This window comes from Chiloscyllium plagiosum, unplaced genomic scaffold, assembly GCF_037043375.1.
Source record: "Chiloscyllium plagiosum isolate Xiang-an unplaced genomic scaffold, Cpla_swu_hap1 HiC_scaffold_19, whole genome shotgun sequence".
Taxonomy (NCBI): Eukaryota; Metazoa; Chordata; class Chondrichthyes; order Orectolobiformes; family Hemiscylliidae; genus Chiloscyllium; species Chiloscyllium plagiosum.
The window spans coordinates 30,289,981-30,315,043 of NW_028270157.1; the positions used below are offsets into that span (position 1 = coordinate 30,289,981).

Consider the following 25,063-nt stretch of genomic DNA (forward strand, 5'->3'; position numbering starts at 1 on the left):
TCATCTCTGAAAAACAACTGTTTACCTTTTATTTAGGATAACAATAGGAAGCAAACCATTGAATTCATTGAATCTCTTGAGACAGAATTGTCAGTGATTTTTTTTTTAAGGATCCCATTACAAATTCACTTGTCACTTTGAAACTGACTAGCAAGAGAGGTTGGCTGTGTTTTATCATGTTTGCAATTTTAGTGAGGAGGAACACTCCCTATTCTTGCTATTATGTGAGGAATATTTTATTTGTTGGCATTTAAAGCATTTTTTGGTATATTAAATATATTGAGATGCTTAACAAGAGCATTGAATATCACAAATCAATTTCTAGGTAGGCAATCACAGATAACAATATCAGGAAAGGTGATTAATAATTTGAGTTGCCAGAATTGGAAATGTAAAATGGAGGCTTGTCAGGCTACAGAGAAGACCAAATGAATGGAATGATATGAAAACAAATAAGTATATTAATGCTGTGGTTTCAGATCAGGAATCAGGGTAGGTTGGCAAGTAGATAGACAATGAGTGAAAGGACTGGAAGTGAGTTAAGCTGCAAGCAGCATACCTTTGGTTAAGCTCAAGTTTGTGGAGATTGGAGCTACGGATTTTATCTCAAAGTACCTGACATTGGTGAAAGTTTCTATAGCAAGTATGTCAAAGATGTTGCTGAGGTAGAAGTAAAAAGGCTCCGTGACATGGTCAGAAACTCCTTGCAGGCTCAACCACAAACCCACCAAGGTTGTGAATGATGTCAGTATGCTTCAGATTATAGAGAGGGACTAGAGTTTGTGACTGGAACCAAGGGCAAGGATTGCAGTGTGCCCAATATTTCAGAATCATAGAGATATCCAGCACAGAAACAGACTTGTTTTGTACATGCCAACCAGATAAATAATAAATCTAGTTCCATTTTTCAGCATCTGGCCCTTATCCCTCTAAAACTCTTCCTATTCATATACACATCCAGATGACTTTTAAATGTTGTAATTGTACCAGCCTCCAACACTTCCTTTGGCAGCTCATTCTAGACATGTACCACCCTCTGTGTGAGGAAATGTTGCTCCTCCGATCCCTTTTGGATCTTTCCCCTCCCAATGCCTCCAAGTTTTGGACTCTTCCACTCTGAGGAAAAGACCTTGTCTATCCACCCTGTCCATTTCCGTCCTGATTTTGTAAATCTCTAAGGTCACCCCTCAGCCTCTGGCACTCCAGGGAAAATAGCCCCAGTGTATTCAGCCTTCCCCTCCAGCTCAAACCCTCCAACCCTGGCACTATCCTTGTCAATCTTTTCTGAATCCTTTCAAATTTCACAACATCTTTCCGATAGAAAGGAGACCAGAAGTGCATGCAGTATTCCAAGAGTGGCCTCACCAATGACCTGTACAGCCGCAACATGACCTCCCAACTCCTATACTCAATGCACCGACTCAATAAAGGCAAGCATACCAAATGCCACCTTCACTATCCTATCTACTTGCAAGTCCACTTTCAAGGACCTATGAACCTGCATCCCAAGGTCTCTCTGTTCAGCAAAACTCCCCAGGACCTTACCATTAAGTGTATAAGTCCTGCACTGATTTGCCTTTCCAAAATGCAGCACCTCACGTTTTTCTAAATTAAACTCCATCTGTCATTCCTCAACCCATTGGCCAATCATGTTGTACTCTGAAGTAACCTCCTTTGTTGTCCACTACACTTAGAATTTTGTTGTCACCTGCAAACTTACTAACCATACCTCCCATGTTCAGATCCAAATAATTTATGTAAATAATGAAACACAGTGGACCCAGCACTGGTCCTTGGTCACAGGCCTCCAATCTGAAAATCCTCCACCATCACCCTCTGTCATCTACTTTTGAGCTAGTTCTGTATCCAAATGGCTAGTTCTCCCTGCATTCCATGACATCTAACATTGCTAGCCAGTCTCCCATGGGGAACCTTGTCGAACGCCTTACTGAAGTAAATGTACATCACATCCACTGCTCTGCCCTCATCAATCCTCTGTTACCTCTTCAAAAATCTCAAGTTAGCGGGACACTATTTCCTATGCACAAAGCCAAATTGACAATTGTTAATCAGTCCTTGACTTTTCAAATACATGTAAATCCTGTCCCACACGATTCCCTCCAACAACTTGCCCACCACCAATGTCAGGCTCACTGGTCTATGGAGCAGGAAGAGGGGGCATTGGAAGAGGATACTGTGGTTAACTGTGTCAAAGACTGCAATGAAGATAAGGAGGGAACAGTTTCTTATGGCCATAATTTGTGATTTTGCTTTGGCAATTATGAGTTATACAGCACGAAAATTGACCCTTTCATCCAACTTGTCCATGTCAACCGGATAGGCTAAACAAATCTAGTCCCATTTTCCAGCATTTGGCCCTCTCTCAACCTTTCCTATGCATATACCCATACAGACGTCTTTTAAATATTGTAATTGTATCACCTCCACTTCCTCTGGCAGCACATTCCATACAGGCACCACCCTCTGCATGAAAACGTTGACCCTTATGTCCCTTTTACACAGAATCACAGAAGACGGAAACCAACTTTTCAGTCTGACCAGTCCACGTCATACATAATGCCAAATTAATGTAATCCCACCTGCCTGGTCCTGGTACATATCCCTCCAAACCTTCCTTATTCATGTGACCATCCAGATGTCTTTTAAACGTAATTGTATCCACAAACACCACTTCCTCAGGCAGTTCATTCCACATGCAAGCCACCCTCTGTGTCAAAGCTTTGCCCCTTAGGTCCTTTTTAAGTCTTTCCCTTATCAGCTTAAACCTGTGCCATCTAGTTTTGGACTCCCCCACCCAGGGGAAAAGAATTTGGCTATTCATAATATTCATCCCGCTCATGATTTTAGAAAGCCACACCTCCAGTGGGGGGAATGTGAGAGACGAGGAGCTCTCTGTGATGGGGGGAGTGTGAGGGAGATGAGGTGCTCTATGTGATGGGGGGAGTGTGAGGGAGATGAGGCGCTCTATGTGATGGGGGAATGTGAGGGAGACGAGGAGCTCTGTGATGGGGGAGTGTGAGGGAGATGAGCTCTCTTTGATGGGGGAGTGTGTGTGAGGGAGATGAGCAGCTCTGTGGTGTGGGGGGGTGGTGTGTGTGAGGGAGATGAGCTCTCTGTGGTGTGTGTGGGGGGGGGGTGGTGTGTGAGGGAGATGAGGAGCTCTCTGGTGTGGGGGGGGGGAAGTGTGTGAGGGAGATGAGGAGCTCTCTGTGGTGTGGGGGGGGAAGTGTGTGAGGGAGATGAGGAGCTCTCTGTGGTGTGGGGGGGGAAGTGTGTGGGAGATGAGGAGCTCTCTGGTGGGGGTGTGTGTGTGAGAGAGATGAGCTCTCTGGTGTGTGTGGGGGGCGTGTGTGTGAGGGAGATGAGCTCTCTGGTATGGGGGGAAGTGTGTGAGGGAGATGAGTTCTCTTTGGTGTGGGGGGGAAGTATGTGAGGGAGAAGAGTTCTCTGGTGTGGGGGGGGAAAGTGTGTGAGGGAGATGAGTTCTCTGTGGTGTGGGGGGGAGAAATGTGTGAGGGAGATGAGCTCTGTGTGGGGGGGGAATGTGTGTGAGGGAGATGAGCTCTCTGTGTGGGGGGGTATGTGTGTGAGGGAGATGAGCTTTCTGTGGTGTGGGGGGGAGGTATGTGAGGGAGATGAGTTCTCTGGTGTGGGGGGGGGAAAGTGTGTGAGGGAGATGAGTTCTGTGGTGTGGGGGGGGGAAGTGTGTGAGGGAGATGAGGTGTGGGGGGGGAGTGTGTGAGGGAGATGAGTTCTGTGGTGGGAGGAGAAGTGTGTGAGGGAGATGGGTTCTGTGGTGTGGGGGGGAAGTGTGTGAGGGAGATGAGCTCTCTGGTGTGGGGGGGGAAGTGTGTGAGTGAGATGAGCTCTCTGGTGTGGGGGGGATGTGTGTGAGGGAGATGAGCTCTCTGTGGTGTGGGGGGGGATGTGTGTGAGGGAGATGAGTTCTCTGTGGTGTGGGGGGGAGAAATGTGTGAGGGAGATGAGCTCTGTGTGGGGGGGGAAGTGTGTGAGTGAGATGAGCTCTCTGGTGTGGGGGGGGATGTGTGTGAGGGAGATGAGCTCTCTGTGGTGTGGGGGTGAGAAGTGTATGTGAGGGAGATGAGCTCTCTGTGGTGTGGGGGGGGGGGAGAAATGTGTGAGGGAGATGAGCTCTCTGTGGGGGAGAATGTGTGTGAGGGAGATGAGTTCTGTGGTGTGGGGGGGAATTGTGTGAGGGAGATGAGGTGTGGGGGGGGGAAGTGTGTGAGGGAGATGAGTTCTGTGGTGTGGAGGGGAATTGTGTGAGGGAGATGAGTTCTGTGGTGGGGGGAGAAGTGTGTGAGGGAGATGAGTTCTGTGGTGGGGGGGGGGAAGTGTGTGAGGGAGGTGAGCTCTCTGGTGTGGGGGGGGGAGAAGTGTGTGTGAGGGAGGTGAGCTCTCTGTGGTGTGGGGGGGAGAAGTGTGAGGGAGATGAGGAGCTCTCTGGTGTGGGGGGGGGAGGTGTGTGAGGGCGATGAGCTCTCTGTGGTGTGGGGGTATGTGTGTGAGGGAGATGAGCTTTCTGTGGTGTGGGGGGGAGAAGTGTGTGTGTGAGGGAGATGAGCTCTCTGTGGGGGGGGGATGTGTGTGAGGGAGATGAGTTCTCTGGTGTGGGGGGGGGAAGTGTATGTGAGGGAGATGAGGAGCTCTCTGTGGTGTGGGGGGGGGAGAAATGTGTGAGGGAGATGAGCTCTCTGTGGGGGGCAATGTGTGTGAGGGAGATGAGTTCTGTGGTGTGGGGGGGGAATTGTTTGAGGGAGATGAGGTGGGGGGGGAAGTGTGTGAGGGAGATGAGTTCTGTGGTGGGGGGGGGAAGTGTGTGAGGGAGATGAGCTCTCTGTGGGGGGGGGGATGTGTGTGAGGGAGACGAGTTCTCTGGTGTGGGGGGGGGAAGTGTATGTGAGGGAGATGAGGAGCTCTCTGTGGTGTGGGGGGGGGGGGAGAAATGTGTGAGGGAGATGAGCTCTCTGTGGGGGGCAATGTGTGTGAGGGAGATGAGTTCTGTGGTGTGGGGGGGGAATTGTGTGAGGGAGATGAGGTGTGGGGGGGGAGTGTGTGAGGGAGATGAGTTCTGTGGTGGGGGGAGATGTGTGTGAGGGAGATGAGCTCTCTGTGGTGTGGGGGGGGGAGGAGAAGTGTGTGTGAGGGAGATTAGGAGCTCTCTGTGGTGTTGGGGGGAGAAGTGTGTGTGAGGGAGATGAGCTCTGTGTGGGGGGGTTATGTGTGTGAGGGAGATGAGCTCTCTGTGGGGGGGTATGTGTGTGAGGGAGATGAGCTTTCTGTGGTGTGGGGGCGGAAGTGTGTGTGAGGGAGATTAGGAGCTCTCTGTGGTGTTGGGGGGGGTGGAGAAGTGTGCGTGAGGGAGATGAGCTCTCTGTGGGGGGGAATGTGTGTGAGGGAGATGAGTTCTGTGGTGTGGGGGGGGAATTGTGTGAGAGAGATGAGTTCTGGTGGGGGGAGAAGTGTGTGAGGGAGATGAGTTCTGTGGTGGGGGGAAAGTGTGTGAGGGAGATGAGTTCTGTGGTGTGGGGGGGGGGAATTGTGTGAGGGAGATGAGTTCTGTGGTGTGGGGGGGGGGAATTGTGTGAGGGAGATGAGTTCTGTGGTGTGGGGGGGGGGGGAATTGTGTGAGGGAGATGAGTTCTGTGGTGTGTGGGGGGAGAAGTGTGTGAGGGAGATGAGTTCTGTGGTGTGGGGGGGGGGAATTGTGTGAGGGAGATGAGTTCTGTGGTGTGGGGGGGGGGAATTGTGTGAGGGAGATGAGTTCTGTGGTGTGGGGGGGGGGGGGAATTGTGTGAGGGAGATGAGTTCTGTGGTGTGTGGGGGGAGAAGTGTGTGAGGGAGATGGGTTCTGTGGTGGGGGGGGGGAAGTGTGTGAGGGAGGTGAGCTCTCTGTGGTGGGGGAGAAGTGTGTGTGAGGGAGGTGAGCCCTCTGTGGTGTGGGGGGGAGAAGTGTGTGTGAGGGAGATGAGCGCTCTGTGGTGTGGGGGGGGGGGGGGGGGGGGAGAAGTGTGTGTGAGGGCGATGAGCTCTCTGTGGTGTGGGGGTATGTGTGTGAGGGAGATGAGCTTTCTGTGGTGTGGGGGTATGTGTGTGAGGGAGATTAGGAGCTCTCTGTGGTGTGGGGGGGAGAAGTGTGTGTGAGGGAGATTAGGAGCTCTCTGTGGTGTTGGGGGGGGGGGAGAAGTGTGCGTGAGGGAGATGAGCTCTCTGTGGGGGGGAATGTGTGTGAGGGAGATGAGTTCTGTGGTGTGGGGGGAGAAATGTGTGAGGGAGATGAGTTCTGTGGTGTGGGGGGAGAAGTGTGTGAGGGAGATGAGTTCTGTGGTGAGGAGGGGGGAGACGTGTGTGTGAGGGAGATGAGTTCTGTGGTGAGGAGGGGGGAGAAGTGTGTGTGAGGGAGATGAGTTCTGTGGTGAGGAGGGGGGAGAAGTGTGTGTGAGGGAGATGAGTTCTGTGGTGAGGAGGGGGGAGAAGTGTGTGTGAGGGAGATGAGTTCTGTGGTGAGGAGGGGGGAGAAGTGTGTGTGAGGGAGATGAGTTCTGTGGTGAGGAGGGGGGAGAAGTGTGTGTGAGGGAGATGAGTTCTGTGGTGAGGAGGGGGGAGAAGTGTGTGTGAGGGAGATGCGTTCTGTGGTGAGGAGGGTGGAGGAGTGTGAGGGAGATGAGGACCTCTCTGTGGTGTGGGGGGGAGGGAAGTGTGTGAGGGTGATGAGGAGCTCTCTGGTGTGTGGAGGGTGATGAGGAGCTCTCTGGTGTGTGGAGGGTGTGAGGGAGATGAGGAGCTCTGTGACGTATAGGGACGGACTGTGACGAAAATGAGGGAGTCTTTATGACGTTTGTGGGGGGTGGGTGCTGCGGACTCTGCCATTAATGGGTTGGCCTGGCGTGCAGAAGGAAAGCAGTGGATTCCGCCACGATCGGCGGGGGAGGTGGTAGTTACGGTGACGATCCGGCGGGGCCTGTGCGTAACGCCAGTCGTTCAGCTGTTCATATTCGCTCAAAATGGAGGGGAGGTAGCGGAGCAGTTTACATAAAGCAGCCTCGTTTAGGGCATCCTCAGCCGGACCCAGTGTGGGGAGCACAGGGAGTTGGGGCTCGGAACTCCTCCCCCAGCAGCAGGAGGATCGAGGTCGGGGCCGTGCACCATGGGGCTCTCGGAGGCTGTGAGCCTGAACGGGCGGCTGTTACTCGGGCTCCTGGTAAACCTGTCCGCTTCCATCTGCATCGTCTTCGTTAACAAATGGATTTATGTGCAGTATGGCTTTCCCAATATGACCCTAACGTTGCTGCACTTTGTCATGACCGCCCTGGGGCTCTATGTTTGCCAGAGGCTCAACATTTTCTCCCCCAAAACTCTCAAACCCACCAAGATCCTGCTGCTGGCTGTCAGTTTCTGCGGTTTTGTTGTTTTCACAAACCTGTCCCTCCAGAATAACACCATTGGCACCTATCAGCTGGCTAAAGCCATGACCACCCCAGTCATTATAGTCATACAGACTGTCTACTACAAGAAAACGTTCTCTACCAGGATAAAACTGACATTGGTAAGAATCATCAAGTCTAATAATAAGCACTAAACATTTTGGACTGGGGAGGGGAGTGAAATGTTTGCGTTAAGTTTCGCATCTTTTATCTTAAAAACACGTTGCTACTCTTAACTTTCACCAAATTTGAATCAGAAATGTCAAGACAGTTGACAAACATAAATCATTATGTTATTCAGGTTAACCTACTTTTATAAATATGTACACAAGCTTTCTACTTAAATAAAAACAGAAAATGCTGCAAATACTCAGCACCTCTGGATGCATCCATGAAAAAGTTTCCTTCAACAAATTCATTGTATCTCCAACATTTTCTGTTATTTTTAATTTCTGGTTCCCAGCAACTGCAAAACTTTGTTTTTCTACAATAATTTGTTGATTCAAAATAACAAGGGCGGAACAGTGGTTAGCACTGCTGCCTCACAGCGCCAGAGATCCGAGTTCAATTCCTGCCTCGGGTAATTGTCTGTGTGGAGTTTGCACATTCTCCCCGTGTCTGCATGGGTTTCCTCCGGGTTCTCCTGTTACCTCCCACAGTCCAAAAATGTGCAGGTTAGGTGAATTGGCCTGGCCAAATTGCACATAGTGTTAGGTGAAGGGGTAAATGTAGAAGAATGGGTCTGGGTGGGTTGCGCTTCGGTGTGGACTTGTTGGGCCGAAGGGCCTGTTTCCACACTAACTCATCTAATCTAAACATTGGTGAAATCAATAGTATTTGAACTTCAATCTAGCAAGTTGTTTTCCAACACTTAGTATGGTGTATGGATGAATTGGTGGGGAATATGTCCATGCCCTCTGTCAGTATTGTTGTGTTTACAATTCACTTATGTGTGAGCATGCTTCTGATTCAGTCATTTTCAGCATTGATGTCACTTTGTCTTTAACTAAAAGACTGAGTAGCATCCCTATGCCATTAGCTGCATCTACAGTATTGCTAATGTTGTCAGCAGTTGAACATTAAAAGTTATTGTTTCCAAAACACTTTGAAGTTTCATTATGCAGTGCCATTCTGTATTGAGCAGAATGTGAATTAAATGCATCTGAAGTGGAAACCTGCTCACCACAGCTACTCAATCATAGCAGTATGTTTACCATTAAATTACAAACTTGAACATTTTCAGTTGATTGGAGAGAGCCAGTTTTTTAGGGTATATAATGCCTAATGAAATTAAAATTTTATCCAGAATTTTGGTTACATAATGGAATGTTGATGAATATTATTTATGTGAATATCCCTAGAGGGATTTTATAAAATACCTCAGAAGGAGACTGTTCTTTAAAGTTGAAACCCATGCAATTAAAAAAATATGTTGAGGCATGCAGGGTCATAGAGATGTACAGCTTGGAAACAAACCCTTCGGTTCAACTCTTCCATGTCGACCAGATATCCTAAATTAATCTAGTCCCATTTGCCACCACTTGGGAGAGAGTGTGGCAGGGACAGAGTGTTACGGGGAGAAAGCGTGGCGGGGAGAGATGCCTTTTAAATGTTGTAATTGTACCAGTCTCCACCACTTCCTCTGGCAGTTCATTCCGTACACCCACCACCCTTTGCATGAAATAATTGCCCCTTGGGTCCCTTTTCAATCATTCCCCTCTCACTCTCAACCTATGCCCTCTAGTTCTGGACTCCCCAAACCCAGGCCTTGGCTATTTACCCTGTCCATGCCCCTCATGACTTTGTAAATCTCAATAAGGTCACCCCTCAGCCTCTGACACTCCATGGGTGAAAAAGCCCCAGTCTATACAGCTGCTCCCTATAGCTCAAGCTCTCCAACCCTGGCAATATCTTTGTAAATCTTTTCTGAACCCTTTCAAGTTTCACTACATTCTTCCTATAGGAGGGAAACCAGAGTTGCACACATTATTCCAAAAGTGGCCTAACTAATGTCCTGTACAGCTGCAACATGACCTAAATATTCCTATACTCAATGCTTTGACCAATAAAGGAAATCATACTAAATGCCTCCTTCACTATTCTATCTACCTGCAGCTCCATTTTCAAGGAACTATGAACCTGCACTCCAAGATCTCTTTGTTCAGCAACACTCCCCAGGGCATTAAGTGTATAAGTCCTGCCCTGATTTGCCTTTCCAAAATGCAGCACCTCACAGTTTTCTAAATTAAACTCCATCTGCCACTCCTCAGCCCATTGGCCCATCTGATAAAGATTTACTTTAGAGAGAATGTAGCACTGATTTATCAGAATGACATTTGGATTTCAAATGTTCTATTTTTAAGTTATTAAGGAAACAGTTGGTAAAGGTAGATAGATTATTAGTAGCTATTTACACAAGCTGAGGAGTCCAAGGCTAGGTGTGGTGTGGGATACATAGCTTAAAAAATAGACTCAGACATGCCAGAAATGAAATTAAGGAATATTTCAACATAATAGAAGTTTGAAATATTCTTCAGATCAGTTGCTTTTTGCTGTCAATGGCAAGGTGTATGGAGTTAGGTTGCAAATCAGCTCTGATCTCACCGAACAAAACAGGTTAGAGAAAGTAAATGTCTCATAGCTGGTTGCATGGTACTAAATTGACTACCGATAATCCATTTTTCTGCACCTTTGTAGAAATCTGTTTTAAGTATTTGTCTGTCACTCTATTGTCAGTGGTGGTGGAGTAGCTTTAATGTTTACAAAATTAAACTCAATATGCAACTTCGCTTTACATATTTTTATAGAACTCCTAAATCTTAAATCCTCCATTGGTTTTACTGAAATAAAACCAAAGGAACAATAATCCCAACCCTAGGGCTTAAACATCTTCAGGTGCTTAATTAATGACCATCTTAAGATTAGAAATAGGAATGTTGACTGGTGATTGTGCAATGTTCAGCACCAAACATAACATCTCAGATATTGAAGCAGTGTCCATATGCAGCTAGACAGGCAATATTCTGGTTTGGTCTATTACATGGCAAGCAACACCTCCACCACAAGTACCAGGCCAGCACGAAGGAACCTAATTATGAACCTCTTGATGTTCACTGACCCCATTAAGGCTACATTCCCCCGTCAACATCCTGGGGTTACTATTGACCAGAAACTGAACTGGACTGGCCATAGAAATGAGTCAAAAAGTGTGGTGCTGGTACAGCACAGCCGGTCAGGCAGCATCCGAGGAGCAGGAGAGCTGACATTTCAAGCATAAGCTCTTTATCCCTGGCCATAGAAATATTGTGCTGCAACTGCAGATCAAATGCAGGAAATTCTATAAATATACTTGCCTGTCTCCTCAATACCATCTACAAGGCACAAGTCTGGAGTACTTTCCACTTACCTGGATGAGTGCAGCTCCAACAAGATAGAAGAAACTTGACCTTATCCAGAACAGAGCATCCTCAAAGTTGTCCATTTTGATTGGCATCCTATCCACCACATTACACATTCATTCCCTTCAACACCAATATACCATGTACAAGATGCACTGGAACATTTCACCAAGGCTTCTCTGACAACCCCTTCCAAACCAGTGGCCACTACCGTCTCGGAGAAAGAAAACGGATGCAAGTATCAACACCTGCAAGTTTTCCTCCAAACCACACACCATCCTGACTTGGAATTATGTTGCAATTTCTTTAGTGTTGTTGGGTTAAAATTCTGGAACTCCTTTCCTAATAGCATTGTGGGTGTTCCAAGGCCTGCAGCAGTTCACCACTACCTTCTGCATGGCAATTAGGGATGTGCAATTAATACTGGCCCAGCCTGCAACATCCACGTCCCATGAACAAATTTTTAAAAAGCTACACATAGTGCAGTCATATCAGTAAATTATTTATAACCTTTACGTACCGATATCAAAGAGAAAAGCAAATATTAGTTACAGTAAATGTGAACCGATAAAATCAGCCAATAATGTCTAGGTTCTACATACAATAGTTAGCTCTGTAAGTATCACACCATTGGCAGTAGCAAATCTTATCATAACGTATCACTGTTACGTAGGAATGGGTCATCATTGAATGTAATGACTGGAGTACTTTTGCCTAGAATCTTTTTCTAACTTAAATGCAATCAAATTTTATAAGCAAGTTACTTTAAGGTAAATATATATATTTACCTTAATGATTTGTCAAATATTTTAAGAGTCACTACTGAAATAAGTCAAGGTATGATGAATCATTGTTATCTCTAGTCGAAGTAAAATAGTCAGGCAACCAAACCCCTAAAACCATGAATAAGCCAACTGTTCTGCACAGTCCCTGCCTTTTCTAATATGTATTTATGGAATAAGATATGTTCGAAGTTGATTTTTTTATGGCATGCAGGTCAAGTGCAATGAATGAATGCCTGTTTCACAGGTTTTTTTTAAGGCTACTGTTTGAATCAACATTTTCACATAGCCTACTGTTTTATTATTAGATATTGCAAGTATTCTATGTATCTTACAACCGTGCAATTGTTATTGCGGGAATCTTTGAAATCTGTATTTTGCATTTGTTTCTTAATAATGTATTGGTAAATATTCATTTTTTTAAAATATCAAGTTTCACTTTTTAAACATCTAGAGCCCTATTTTTCCTCCAAACAGAAATTTCAGCTTTAGATGTTCAGTGTATTTAGTTATTCTCTTGAGGAAAATGTACTAATCTGTGTGGCTAGGAATGTTAGACTGAATATAACCATCTCCCATTATTTCTTACAGATCCCTATTACTTTGGGAGTATTTCTGAATTCTTACTTTGATGTGAAGTTTAATTTTCTAGGAATACTTTTTGCAACACTTGGTGTTTTGGTTACCTCAATATATCAAGTGGTTAGTACGTTTGATTTTTCTTGTATACTTTTATAAGTAATAAATACTAAAATACTTTGTTTTGATCACAACCTAAACTTCCTGATATGTGGAGCTCACAAAAAGGATCATCAGAAGTACTTGCATTAAACAACTACATTCAAAATCATTATTATTCCAAGTGTTTTGCTGAATACTTGTTAAAAAAATTTTAGTTTCCAATTTGAAATCTACTTTGCAGTATTTTGAGGAAGTGGTTCATTTTTTAAAATTGGTATTTTTCCCTGGATTATTTGTTTTTATTCTTATAATGCATTCTCATTGTAGTTTTCTAAGTGCTTGTTATGCTTTTTTTTCATACGTTTTCTTACCTTTTACTTTGCCAATTGGCTTTGACTAAAATGGCAACAAATGACCTTTTCAATATTGTAAGTGTTGCTACATTTTAATATGACTGTTAAATTTGGCTCCATGGGACCTGATAACTTAGCCCAAAAGGGCCCCAAATTTTTTTTTGTAGGTTAGTCCTGTAGTGTCATGGAGTAGAGGTTTAGAAAGGGCTCGTAGCTGAGTAATGGAGAAAATGTAGGTCAGCCAACCAAGTACTGTTAGTATCAATAATGTCCATTATCTGCAAATTAATATTACGTGCAGTTAAGTTGCCTATGTTGTCCTTAAGCCTCTGTGGTACATACTTGTGTTGCTCACAGAAACAAAGAAAATCTTAGACCTTCCTGAACTTGGGAACTAAATTGCGGAAAATTTCCTATCTTGCACAAGGGTATTAATTTCTCCGACTTGAATGCACTATTTAACATGCCAGATATAACAGGAATATTTTCAGTTTAGTCTGACTGCTGTTATGTTAGCTGACGTAAGCTATGGCATGATTCCTACTACTGATTGCTGTCCATCCTGAAAGCCTGTTTCAACTTTCTGAAATATGTTGAAAGTAGGATTGTAAACTATTTATCATCTGGTTGCTACTTTGAAAATAAATCATTTGTTTCTGGCTTTGTTTTAGAATGACTGTTAGGTCCTTTTTAGATCATTCTTATTTATTCATCCACATGGGTGCGGATCTGTTTAGTACTGAATCTGCCCATATAATTAAAGTTCCATGTAACACATCAGGTGTTGAATATGTAGAATGCCAAGTTAAGCTTTTCTGACGTGAGGGCTGGCTCCCTTTGTTGAATGCTTTCTGCAAAAAAAGGCAGATTCTGTTTTTTCCATGTTAACTTAAAAAGATGAAAAATCATCATACGTGAGTTAACAAATTCCCACCCAGAACATGCTTATGATATAGTCTCCTGACATAGAATGCTGCATTCATGGAATAGCTGAGTGTTGTGATTTATTTTTTAAAAAGTCTTGGATCAGCAACTTGGCTATGGTGTTTTACTGAAACATAAATGAAAAGGTTTCACAAAAAGCAATTATGTTGAAGGCTATAAATTCAAACACTCATTGTTGAAATTATTTTTGAGTTGTTGTGATAAAAATCACATGAATATACATTTTAAAAAATATCTCAACAGAGCCAGTAAAATTGAATAAATTCTTCTATGATCACTAAATTAATCATTCAGTTGCCATTCTAGTATGTATTATGATTCCTCTCTGGAGGGTTATCAATGGCTTGAAGTACACAGAATTAGTGATTTCTGTTTGCCTGATGTTTTGCTTCAATTCTGTTTATTGATCCTTCCCTTTTAAAGAACCCCAATCTTACATGACATCGGTCTTATCTACAGTGCAACTTATGACAGCCCTGTCTATGTTTTCCTTTCTCTGCACTCTGTTGAGCACTTCTGACCTAATAGTAAATAAGAATCATAATTTCATTACAAGCTATTAAATTAATACTTAACCATCTGTGTAATATGTTTTTCTTATTGGTTTCATTTTACAGTGGGTAGGAGCTAAACAACATGAATTGCAGGTGAATTCTATGCAACTCTTATACTACCAGGCCCCAATGTCATCTATCATTCTGATGTTCACTGTTCCTTTTTTTGAGCCAGTGACTGGAGAGGGAAGCATCTTTGGAAACTGGTCTAGTACTGCATTGGTAAGATTTCTGGAATGTTTGCATTACTCTTGTAGTTTTTACAATTTGGGACTGTAGGTTGTATTCCAAACTTCTCATTGTCATCCCTTTCAATCTGTCCACACAATCACTGAGTAATAAAGTTCTGTGTTCTTTGTCTAACACTGTACCTTCATCTTGATTTCCATTTTTTTGTACCAAGGTGAAATTTCTAACTTCTCCCATCAGTCTTTCTTGTTAACGCTGAATGAAATAGCTATTTTGGTAAGAGTTTTGTGTCATTGGTGACTTTTTCCAAGTTCTGTTCTGCAAGTGTCTGGATAATAAATTATTTGTTAACAGATAGTGAGACAGCTAAATGAATGTGTAAGATCAATTTTGGCTTGAGGTAAAACTATTTTTTAATTCATTCTTTGGATTTGGGTGTCTCTGACAAAGGTAGCATCTAATTACTCTTAGGAAGATGATAGTGAGCTACAACCTTATACCATTGTTTTCCACGTGCTATAGGTACTCCACAGTGTTGTTAGGGAGGCAGTATGGGATCTTTACCCTGTGAACACGAAGAAATGTGATACAGTTCCATGTCAGGATAGTGTTGAACTTTGGGAAGATGGTTTTGCTGTGTGCCTGCTTTACTTGTCCTTCATGACAGTAGCAGTCATGGAATGGGAACGTGCAGTCAATGAAGCCTTGACTACTTATTGCAGTGCATTGTGTAGATAATACACAGTGCAGACCTGATGCCAAACAAGCAGGTCCTGGATAGTGTTGAGCTTCTTGAGCGTTACTGGAGCTGAACTCATCCAGACAGGTCAAATAAGTCCAACAACTTCTGATTTGAGTACAGGGAGCAAAAGGATAAGAACCTGAGACATTAGATTCTCATTTAAAAATGATTGCTTGCAGAACTGAACTTTTTCCTTATTTAAAAAAAGTACAAAATTTGAGGGGAGCATGATTCCAGCCTTTACAATAAAGGGAAATACATAGATGGCAGCAAGGCTTTGGGAAGTCAGTAGGTGAGTTAGTCACCACAGACTAAATACAGGCTGCTTTTGCATTTTTAATCTTTGAAGCTACTGAATAAGTTCTGGCAATTTGCTCATCACTCCAGTGTCATTTTTAAAATAAAATTAAAAGTAATGTGAGGCTTGTAACACTGCAGAATGCTAATTGTGTATAGAATTCATATATTCAATTCTTAGTTCCAGCCTTCATGCCAAAGTGCTACACCATCCAGAGGAAATAGTTTTTTAAATTGCAGATGTAGCTAGCTCCCTCCAACTAGGAATCATTTGCCTTTTATTGTCAGTTTTGTAATTTTAAACTTTAAATCCAAGTATGCTTTATTGACAGAATATGTCGAAATAAATAAAGTATATTTGAGAAATAGTGAGAATGGGTAATAATAAACATGTAACATTTTATTTTCTGTTTTATAACTTAAAAGCAATGAACACAATGTAAGACTTATCTTTTATAGATGATGGTGTTGCTTTCTGGAATTATTGCCTTTCTGGTGAATTTGTCAATTTACTGGATTATTGGAAATACCTCACCTGTCACGTATCCTTCTGCATTTTGTATTGCTTTCAAGTCGTGACCATTTAATATTGTTACAATTGCATAAATGCAGATGTTTCTTTTCCACATATGATGTAACCCAATTTTGTTAAAACTTGGGTTGCTTTGAGTGTCTATACTTAATATATGCACACATTTTTCTTTCTGTCAAGCATCTCCGTAAAACAAGTTAACTAGCACTTGGAACAATTAGGTGATCTGCCCTTTGCCAATGATGTTTGATATTTAAATTGGAATTTTCCTCCCAGCAGAAATTATCCAGCTTTCACTTGGCAATTCCCTAATTTGATATGGTTGAGATATGTTCACTGCATAAGGAATTATTCAGAGATCTGTATTTTATAATTAAACAAGTTAGTATGTTCCAGAACATTACACTGTGTTTATAAATGAGTTCACAATTATGCTGTCTTGTAAATGTATGCCAGAGAATGATTCAGATATGCAGAAGCCTCCTTATCTATTTTCTTGTTAAGGAGACTGATACCAAACAAGTGTGAACTACAGCATACAGTTGAGCAGATATCTTTTGAGGAATTGGAAAATGATTCATGTGAATAAATACAAAAAAACAGTTCGTTTTGGAAAAGGTGCAAAGAAATGTATTTGATTAAAAGCTGTCTATTGCTAAAGGCTTAAAAATGGTTTGAATATGATTATTCACCATTCACTGAACTGTCTGATGGATGTTAATTTGATGGTTTGTCAAGTATTAGGTTACATTTCAAAGGTTAAGTTGACAAAGTTTTAAGTTAAACTATCTTTGAAGCTACGTTTGAAGGTTAATGTACAATTTTGAAACAATGTTACAGAGGGAGCACTGAAGAATAGGTGCCTGATTCTAAGACATTAGATCTTCATTAAAAAGAATTGCTGGCGTAAGTGAACATTTTCCAAATTTTAAGAAAATAAAATTTGAAGGGAGCATGATTCCAGCATTTACAATAAAGGGGAAACATGATAATATGCATGTGAATAAGTTGCTATGGCTGGGAGCAGATGAGATTTTATGGTTACAGTTTTCCTTGAGCAAGATGTGAATTTGTGGAAGTTCTCTCACTTTGTCCCTTGTACACAAATAAAATCCGAAAGTAAAACCTAGCTGGTCATTGAAGAAGTACAGATTTGCAAGTAGAGTGAGATTTTAAATTGTGCTTTGAATAATGGGGCTATAATATTGTCTGCAGTATTTCCAAAGTATCCAATGTTCCTTTATATGTGATTTCTGAAATGACTCTTGACTTCATGTGCTTTAACCAAGCAGGAAGAAATGCAGTCTTTTCCAGAGACTTGTTCCTTGACACGTTAACATTCAGATACAACATGTTTGGACATTTCAAGTTCTGCATTACGCTACTGGGAGGCTATATTTTGTTTAAAGATCCTCTTTCACTTAATCAAGGTCTGGGGATTTTGTGTACATTATGTGGTATTTTGTTTTACACACATTTTAAACTCTGTGAACAAGAAGAAGGAAAAAATAAATTGGCTCAAAGGCCTTAGTAATGCTTCTGAGTTCCCTATACAGAGGAACCTCGATTATCCAGCATTCGATTAACCGATCGAAATACTCCCCGCCCATGTCCTTCGGATAATCGAGGTTCCTCTGTGTTTCCTTTTCCCAAAGTGTTGCTAGTGAGCACCAATTCCAAGGTACTTGATAAGTATAGCATCTCTAAAATTGAATGAAATGCAATTGAGTATTTCACTTTATTGCAGAAGATGGTTGCTGCTCATTCATAGAAATTTATGTATTTGACCAATTTTCAAGTGCTGTGTTCTAATTATTTTTCACATAGCACCAGGTTATAGTCCAACAGGTTTATTTGCAAATTTACTTCCAAATAAACCTGTTGGACTATAACCTAGTGTGTGTGATTTTTTTTTTGACTTTGTCCTCCCCAGTCCAACGCTGGCACCACCTTATCCTGGTCATTTTTGTAATTGCTTTTAAGGACGTTCCTTGCAATTAGTATGTCATGTAAAGTTCATTCAGCTTTAAATCTGAAAGCATGTCAAACTGATTATTCATGTCTATAGAATTGTCCAACATGCATAAAATTGCTGATAAGTTCTCTGAATCTTGGAAACAAAATCAAATGTACAGATAATGTGAAAATTGGTTTAATCATGTATTTTCTGAAAGTGGACATTTGTAATTTACATGTGTTTTGCACATTCTGTAATATACTGGGCAAATTATTGTGGTGGTGGGAGGAAGGAATAAAATTATTTTTCATTGCTTTTATTACATGTTTAGAACACGTTGATAGGAAAAGGAATACAAAAATGACGAAGTTCTCTTTTCTGCTGTAACATATTGGCAATTTCCATGGGAAAATTGGATTATTTTCAGTGGATCACTATCGGTGATGGTGATAGTTTTTTGCAAGTTACATGTGTAAAACAGAGCCTTAAAATGTTTCTCGCAAAGTAGAATTTTTTTTTGTCTATCTTGAAACCGGAATCCAAATAATAAATGCAAATAATTGTTGTAGAAAGCATGGTTCAGAATACACGTGGCTTTGTGTAACTAATATCTATGTGCAGTGTTCTAAATTAGCATATCCATTTGTGAATGGTGGCAGACAACGTGAAGCAAAGATGTTGAGGGGAAAACAGAAGGCTGCATGAACAGCTCCAAACTCAATAAAAGGTGGAGCACAGCATGAATGCCAAACACAAGGCTGAAACATGTGCAACTACATTCATCCAAAAATACCAAATGGATGATCCATCTCTGCCACCAATTCACATTCCACCAATACAGGAACCAGTTATCGGCCAATTTCATTTTCTCACTGTAATAAAAAGTAATAGTGAACCATGGAGGAAATGGCGAAGTTCATGAGCCACGTTAAAATCCTGATTGCAGTGCTCAAGATTTATGCTCCAGAACTAACCACACCTCTAGTTGCAATATTGACATTTATATGACAAATTGAAAAACTTGACCAAGTATGCTGTGTCCACAAAAAGCAGGACAGATCCATCTGATCAATGACAGCCTCATCAGTTTACACTCAGTGTCATTAATGTTATGGAAGACACCATTGCTGTGTGCTATCGAAGTTGGTTCCCAGTAACATACTTGACTTGGGTACCATCAGGACTGCTCAACACTCTGATCTCAATATAGCCTTGGTCGAAACTTGGATAAAAATACTAATTTTCAGGGTTGAGATTTAAAAATGGCATCACCTGTCATGGCTACATCTGACAGAATGTGGCTTTTTTATTATTCAATCTTGGGATGTGGATGTCGTTGGGCCATTTATTGCCCATCCCTGGTTACCTTGATAAGCTGGTGGTAAGTTGCCTTCTTGAACTGCTATAGCACAGGCTGGATGTAGACCCACAGTGCCGTTAAGGAGGAAATTCCAAGATTCTGACATAGTGACAGTGAAGTAATAGTGATGTATTTCAGGTCAGCATGATGAGCAGCTTGGAGGGAATTTTAGAAATTGTGTAGTCTCATGTATCTGTTGGCCTGTCTGTCGAGATGGATGTGGTCATGAGCTTGGAAGATGCTGTCTATGTTGCTTTGGTGAATTTCTGCAGTTCATTTTGTGGATGGTACACATTACTGCCACCAGACATCGGTAATGGAGGGATTGGTTGTTTGTGGGCTGCTTTGTTCTGGATGGTCTTGAGCTTCTTAACTGTTTTTGGAGCTGCATCCATCGAAGGAAGTGGAAAGTATTCTATCACGTTCCTGACCTGTGCCTTGTAGAGGCTTTGGGAGATTATTCATTGCAATAATCCTAGCCGCTGACCTGCTTTTGTAAATACTATATTTATGTGGCTAGTCCAGTTCAGTTTCTCTTCAATGGTAACCCCTAAGATATCGATAGTGGGAAATTCAGTGATAATAATGCAGTTGAAGACCTTTGTAAAACTGCAGTTAAAAGGAATTGGGAATAAGAATAGCTGCTTTCAGACCCAGTTAAACTACCTCAGCCCCAGGAAATAGCTGCAGGAGTTCCTCAGGATAGTATCTTATGTCTAGCCATCTTGTTGGAAAGTTGTATGTGGAGATGTTCACTGAACCATGTTTAGTTCTGTTAAATATTCCTCAGATAATGAAATCGCCCATTTACAATATTGCGAAGGACATGGACAAGATTCTTGCTTAGATTGAAAAGTGGTATGGAACACTTACATCCATCTGTCTTTCAATATTTCATGTCTTGTATCATCCTGCAATTTACCATTGATCAGAAACTAACTGGACCAACTAGCTGAAGTTCTGTGGCTACAAGAACAGATCAGGGTGGGCGGCACGGTGGCACAGTGGTTAGCACTGCTGCCTCACAGCACCAGAGACCCGGGTTCAATTCCCGCCTGGCGACTGATTGTGTAGAGTTTGCACATTCTCCCCGTGTCTGCGTGGGTTTCCTCCGGGTGCTCCGGTTTCCTCCCACAGTCACAAAGATGTGCAGGTCAGGTGAATTGGCCATGCTAAATTGCCCGTAGTGTTAGGTGAAGGGGTAAGTGTAGGGGTATGGGTGGGTTTCGCTTCGGCGGGTCGGTGTGGACTTGTTGGGCTGAAGGGCCTGTTTCCACACTGTAGGTAATCTAATCTAATTAAAAAATATTCTGAGTTAAGTGATTTGCTTCCTGACTCCAAGGAACCTTTATATTAATTACAAGGCACTTAGTGGCTTGGCAAATTACTGTTCCCTAAATGACTGCAGTTTCAGCAATACTTAAGAGCCTTAATATTATTCAGGGCAAAGCATACCACTACTTACCACCTCATCCACCATTTTGAGTGTGCACTCCCTCCATCAGCTGTACCTCCTGACTGAAATGTGTTGTATACAAAGGTGCACTGCAACAACTTTCCAAGGATTCCTTGGCTGCAATTCGGCCCAACAAGTCCACACCGAGTTGCCAAACCTAGTTGACTTACACTGTCTGAAGGACCAAATTATCAAAACAACCACCTGCAAGGTGTGCACTATCCTGACTTGATGTTGTACCCCTGTTCCTTTATTGTTGCCAGATGAAGATGTTGATAGTCTCCCAAGCAGCATTGTATGAGTGTCACATGGTCTGCAGCAGTTTAAGGACCTAGTACTCTCATATTTTCAATGCTGACATTGTCAGTAACTCTGGGCAGAGACAACTAAATGTTTAGAGCCTGTTGAAATGAATGTATAACAATATTCTTTATAATTAACATCTACAGAATATTTTTGTCCTGCCCAATATAATCTCAGATAAATAAGATTGCTTACAAATAGTTTTCTTGAGGAATAAAATAGAATTTCAAGTACTTTTTTGCCCTTTCAAAAGAGAAAAGAGACCCTGTCATAGAACCAAAAAAAGATGGAAATACTTCTGTCTATAGAAAGAAAAAACAGAAGAAATTGGACAGAATTTTCCAGACTTGTGGGAAAGACACCACAGTTGTTCCGCTGGGAGTTGGCCCACTATCATTCACACAACAGCAAGTGTGGAGGTTGCCCCCAGGAATATCTTGCTAATGGTACCTCCAGACTTAGAAATGCGTTGGTTGGGATGTTGGGAAACCTGTAGACAAATTCAATTCATTGTTTCAGTTCTGTAGAAAAGAGTAGCTGTCACTATTGAGAAAATCTCAAGTTTAACCATTATTGAACTGTTGATACAAGATTGATTATTTAGTATTGTTAAGTTTGGATCTTGTGTCATTGTTTCCTGTACCATTACAAATCAGCAGCAGAATGTTTTGAAAGTTTTTTTTAAAGCCTCGCTTATTACAGTTAAAATCCTAAGATTTAAGTTATCATCCATGTATTTAGTTTCATTGTTCTTGAATACATTTTGGTTAGATGAATCATTTTATAAATTTCAGTTTTTGTCAAGAATTCCAGTCATCATCCTATTTGATTTTCACTGTATGAACAAATCAGGTCTTCAAAATTGATTAAACATTTCTGTTGGTGCTTTGATCTCTGCATACACAATAAATCCCTGGGCAATGAATTTTTTTTTAACATTTCAGATTTGATAATCTGATTTGTGCACTGGTACTAATCAATCATATCTATATATCAATAGTTCTGTAATGAATAAGTTAATTTTCATTTGACCAAACTTCATTAAGATAACATTTTTGAATTTTTTTCATTAATGCCCTTGCTTTTTCAAATGGTCATTATGGTTAAGTGCTATATTTTGCTAATTATATAAAACCAAGGGGACAAACTGCATTTTGTTTACAGTAGAAAAGATATTGTATGAAAACTTGACTGTTCACATGGTGCTGCATAATTTTACCATGGTACACCTGAATGAAAATGTAAGTTTGCATCTATGTCTACAAAATAGTATATTTGTATGAATTGACTTCCATGTTTCCTTGGTTTTTTTTCTAACTTTGCATGTGGATTGCTATATTTAATCCAGACATTTGCTTAAGAAAAGATTATTGAGAATATTTAAGATAGTACATTGAATCAGAATCCTAATTTAGATACAGAACTGAGATCATCAGTGTCACAAGTTCTTTTAAAAAAGGGCTTGAAAGTACTTTGACTGCCTTCTCCAATAGATTCATAATATTGGAGATTCCAACTTGTCCAAAACCATATACAGTCAAGAGTGTGGTGCTGGAAAAACACAGCAGGTCAGGCAGCATCCAAGGAGCAGGAGAATCGATGTTTCAGGCATAAGTCCTTCATCAGGAATTCCTTCATCATGAATTCCTTCATTCCTGATGAAGGGCTTATGCCTGAAATGTTGACTCTCCTGCCTCTCGGATGCTGCCTGACCTGCTGTGCTTTTCCAGCACCACACTCTTGACTATAATCTCCAGCATCTGCAGTCCTCACTTTCTCTGAAAAACATACACAACTGTACATGTCTGATCCATTAGAAGAATTAACTCGGTGACTGAACCAAAAAACAATTATAGTTCAGTGTTCATATTAATAATCCCCTTGGCATTAATGTGAAAGATTATGTCACCAGAAGTCTGTCTTTCTGGGCAGGAATTCAGTGTGTGCACAAAGGTATGACTTGAATGGCTGTAGTCATAATTTGGATTATTCCTCATATTCCATTTGGAGAGCCAGTGACCACATCTTCCTTGGTCTGTTCTCAAGCGGTGAGATTTGCTGATATCTTGCATAGAGGGTTGAAACCTAGGACTTCATTAACCTAAGTAGTAATCAGATTACAGTTAGTGATGTTTGAAGTTAACCAGGATGTGCCATCAAAGAGTAGTTTTGTCATCAGTTTGTGGGGCATGGAGTGGTCCAGTAAGAACTAAATGATTTCTGACAGGTACACATTTTTTTGTTTGAGGTTCTGTGTTAATTTTTTAGTTATTAGCTGATGGTGTTCTTTGAAGATGATTTTCCTGCAGCAACAAAAGGTTCAGAGTGCTACTGTGAGAATCTGTCTGAACCATGTTGGCCCAGAAATAATTCTCGTGCCATCCAGGATATCTACAATTTTTCTGCTCTTGGATAAATCAGGTAGGTGAAACAATGCGTAATAAGTGACAAGTTTTCTTGTGAGATTAATGTTGTTCTGAAGTTGTTTTGGGGGAGTTGCCAATAGGACAACATATGGTAACAAGTGAGGTTGGGTCAGTTGATTTCAGAAGTGGACATGCGTTTCTTTCTGGTCTTTGAGTTGTTCATGTGGAAGGTTGAACCAACAGCCTTGGCAGCATTTGGTGCAAGTCTCCATTTTCTAAAATAATTTACATAATCTTCACTTTAAAAAAAAAATCCTTGTTCTGTAGCTGGAATGCCAAGTCTTGAGCATACGTCAAGACGAGGCAAAGGAATGGTGATACTGTCAATGGAGAGGTAATTGAGCACCCCAGGCTAATGCTGTAGAAGGCTCAAATCTCACCAAGGATAATGGTGAAATTAGAATGTAATTTCAAGAACAGACTTGACCTCGTCCTCACCAATGAATCTATCACAGATGTGCATGACAATATAGGTAGGAGAGTGACCACTACCAGTCATTGTGGAAACAAAGGCACATTGAGAATACCTTCCATTGTGAGGTGTGGCATTACTACCATGTGTGGCTAAATCAGGTTGACTTTGAATAGATCCAGCAGCTCAAAACTGAACATCTATAATTTGATGTGATCCATCATCAGAGTCATAGAGATGTACAGCATGGAAACAGACCCTTTGGTCCAACCCGTCCATGCCGACCAGATATCCCAACCCAATCCAGTCTCACCTGTCAGCACCCAGTCCATATCCCTCCAAATCCTTCCTATTCATATACCCATCCAAATGCCTCTTAAATGTTGCAATTGTACCAGCCTCCACCACTTCCTCTGGTAGCTCATTCCATACACATAGCACCCTGTGTAAAAACGTTGCCCCTTAGATCTCTTTTATATCTTTCCCCTCTCACCCTAAATCTATGCCCTCTAGTTCTGGACTCTCCGACCCCAGGAAAAAGACTTTGCCTATTTACCCTATCCATGCCCCTCATAATTTTGTAAACCTCTATAAGGTCACCCCTCAGCCTCTGATGCTCCAGGGAATACAGCCCCAGCCTGTTCAGCCTCTCCCTATAGCTCAAATCCTCCAACCCTGGCAACATCCTTGTAAATTTCTTCTGAACCCTTTCAAGTTTCACAACATCTTTCCGATAGGAAGGAGACCAGAATTGCACGCGATAAGCAGCAGAATAATTGTATTCAACTATAACCTGTAACCATATGGTCTGACGTTTCCTGTGGTAGATCAGCCCTAGCTCAATGGGTACTGGAGGGTATGCCCGGAGCAGAACTCCGCATACATAAGAAAGTGTTAATCTCCTGAAGCTACAAGACAGGACTATTCACAATCCAAACAGTAGATGCTAAGTGATCCTGCAACCAAAGGATCAAATCTAAGCTCTGCGCTTGCTGCAACACCATGTCGTTGTGGACAATCAAACAACTGAGATGAAGACTTCACAAATACCTTCATCCTCAAGGATAGAAGATCCCAGCACATCAGTGCAAAAGAGCACGCTGATGCATTTCCATTCATCTTGAGTCAAAAGTGCTGAAGGAAGGCCTGAGGCTTCCAATATCACAGACACCTGTCTTCCAGCAGTTTGATTTGCTCCATGTGATATAAA

The 25,063-nt window shown here is 42.0% G+C and overlaps 2 protein-coding genes across 4 annotated transcripts in view; one reads left to right on the forward strand and one right to left on the reverse strand.

The window, feature by feature from the left end:
• The first annotated feature begins 6,973 nt into the window (after positions 1-6,973).
• Positions 6,974-22,303, forward strand: slc35e3 (solute carrier family 35 member E3). Its single transcript, XM_087997178.1, has 5 exons — positions 6,974-7,588; positions 12,238-12,348; positions 14,243-14,401; positions 15,867-15,949; positions 17,284-22,303. Exons 1-5 carry the CDS (start codon positions 7,190-7,192, stop codon positions 17,468-17,470), a joined length of 939 nt encoding a protein of 312 aa, XP_087853304.1. The 5' UTR covers positions 6,974-7,189; the 3' UTR covers positions 17,471-22,303.
• A 443-nt stretch (positions 22,304-22,746) lies between these two features.
• The window catches only part of LOC122559701 (interleukin-1 receptor-associated kinase 4), a 35,297-nt gene continuing 32,980 nt past the window's right edge, over positions 22,747-25,063 (reverse strand). For all 3 annotated transcript variants that reach the window (XM_087997180.1, XM_043709613.2, XM_087997179.1), the window contains exon 12: positions 22,747-23,116. In XM_087997180.1, the coding sequence (XP_087853306.1) occupies positions 23,057-23,116 (60 nt within the window). In that variant the 3' untranslated portion in view covers positions 22,747-23,056. The remainder of the gene's footprint in view (positions 23,117-25,063) is intronic.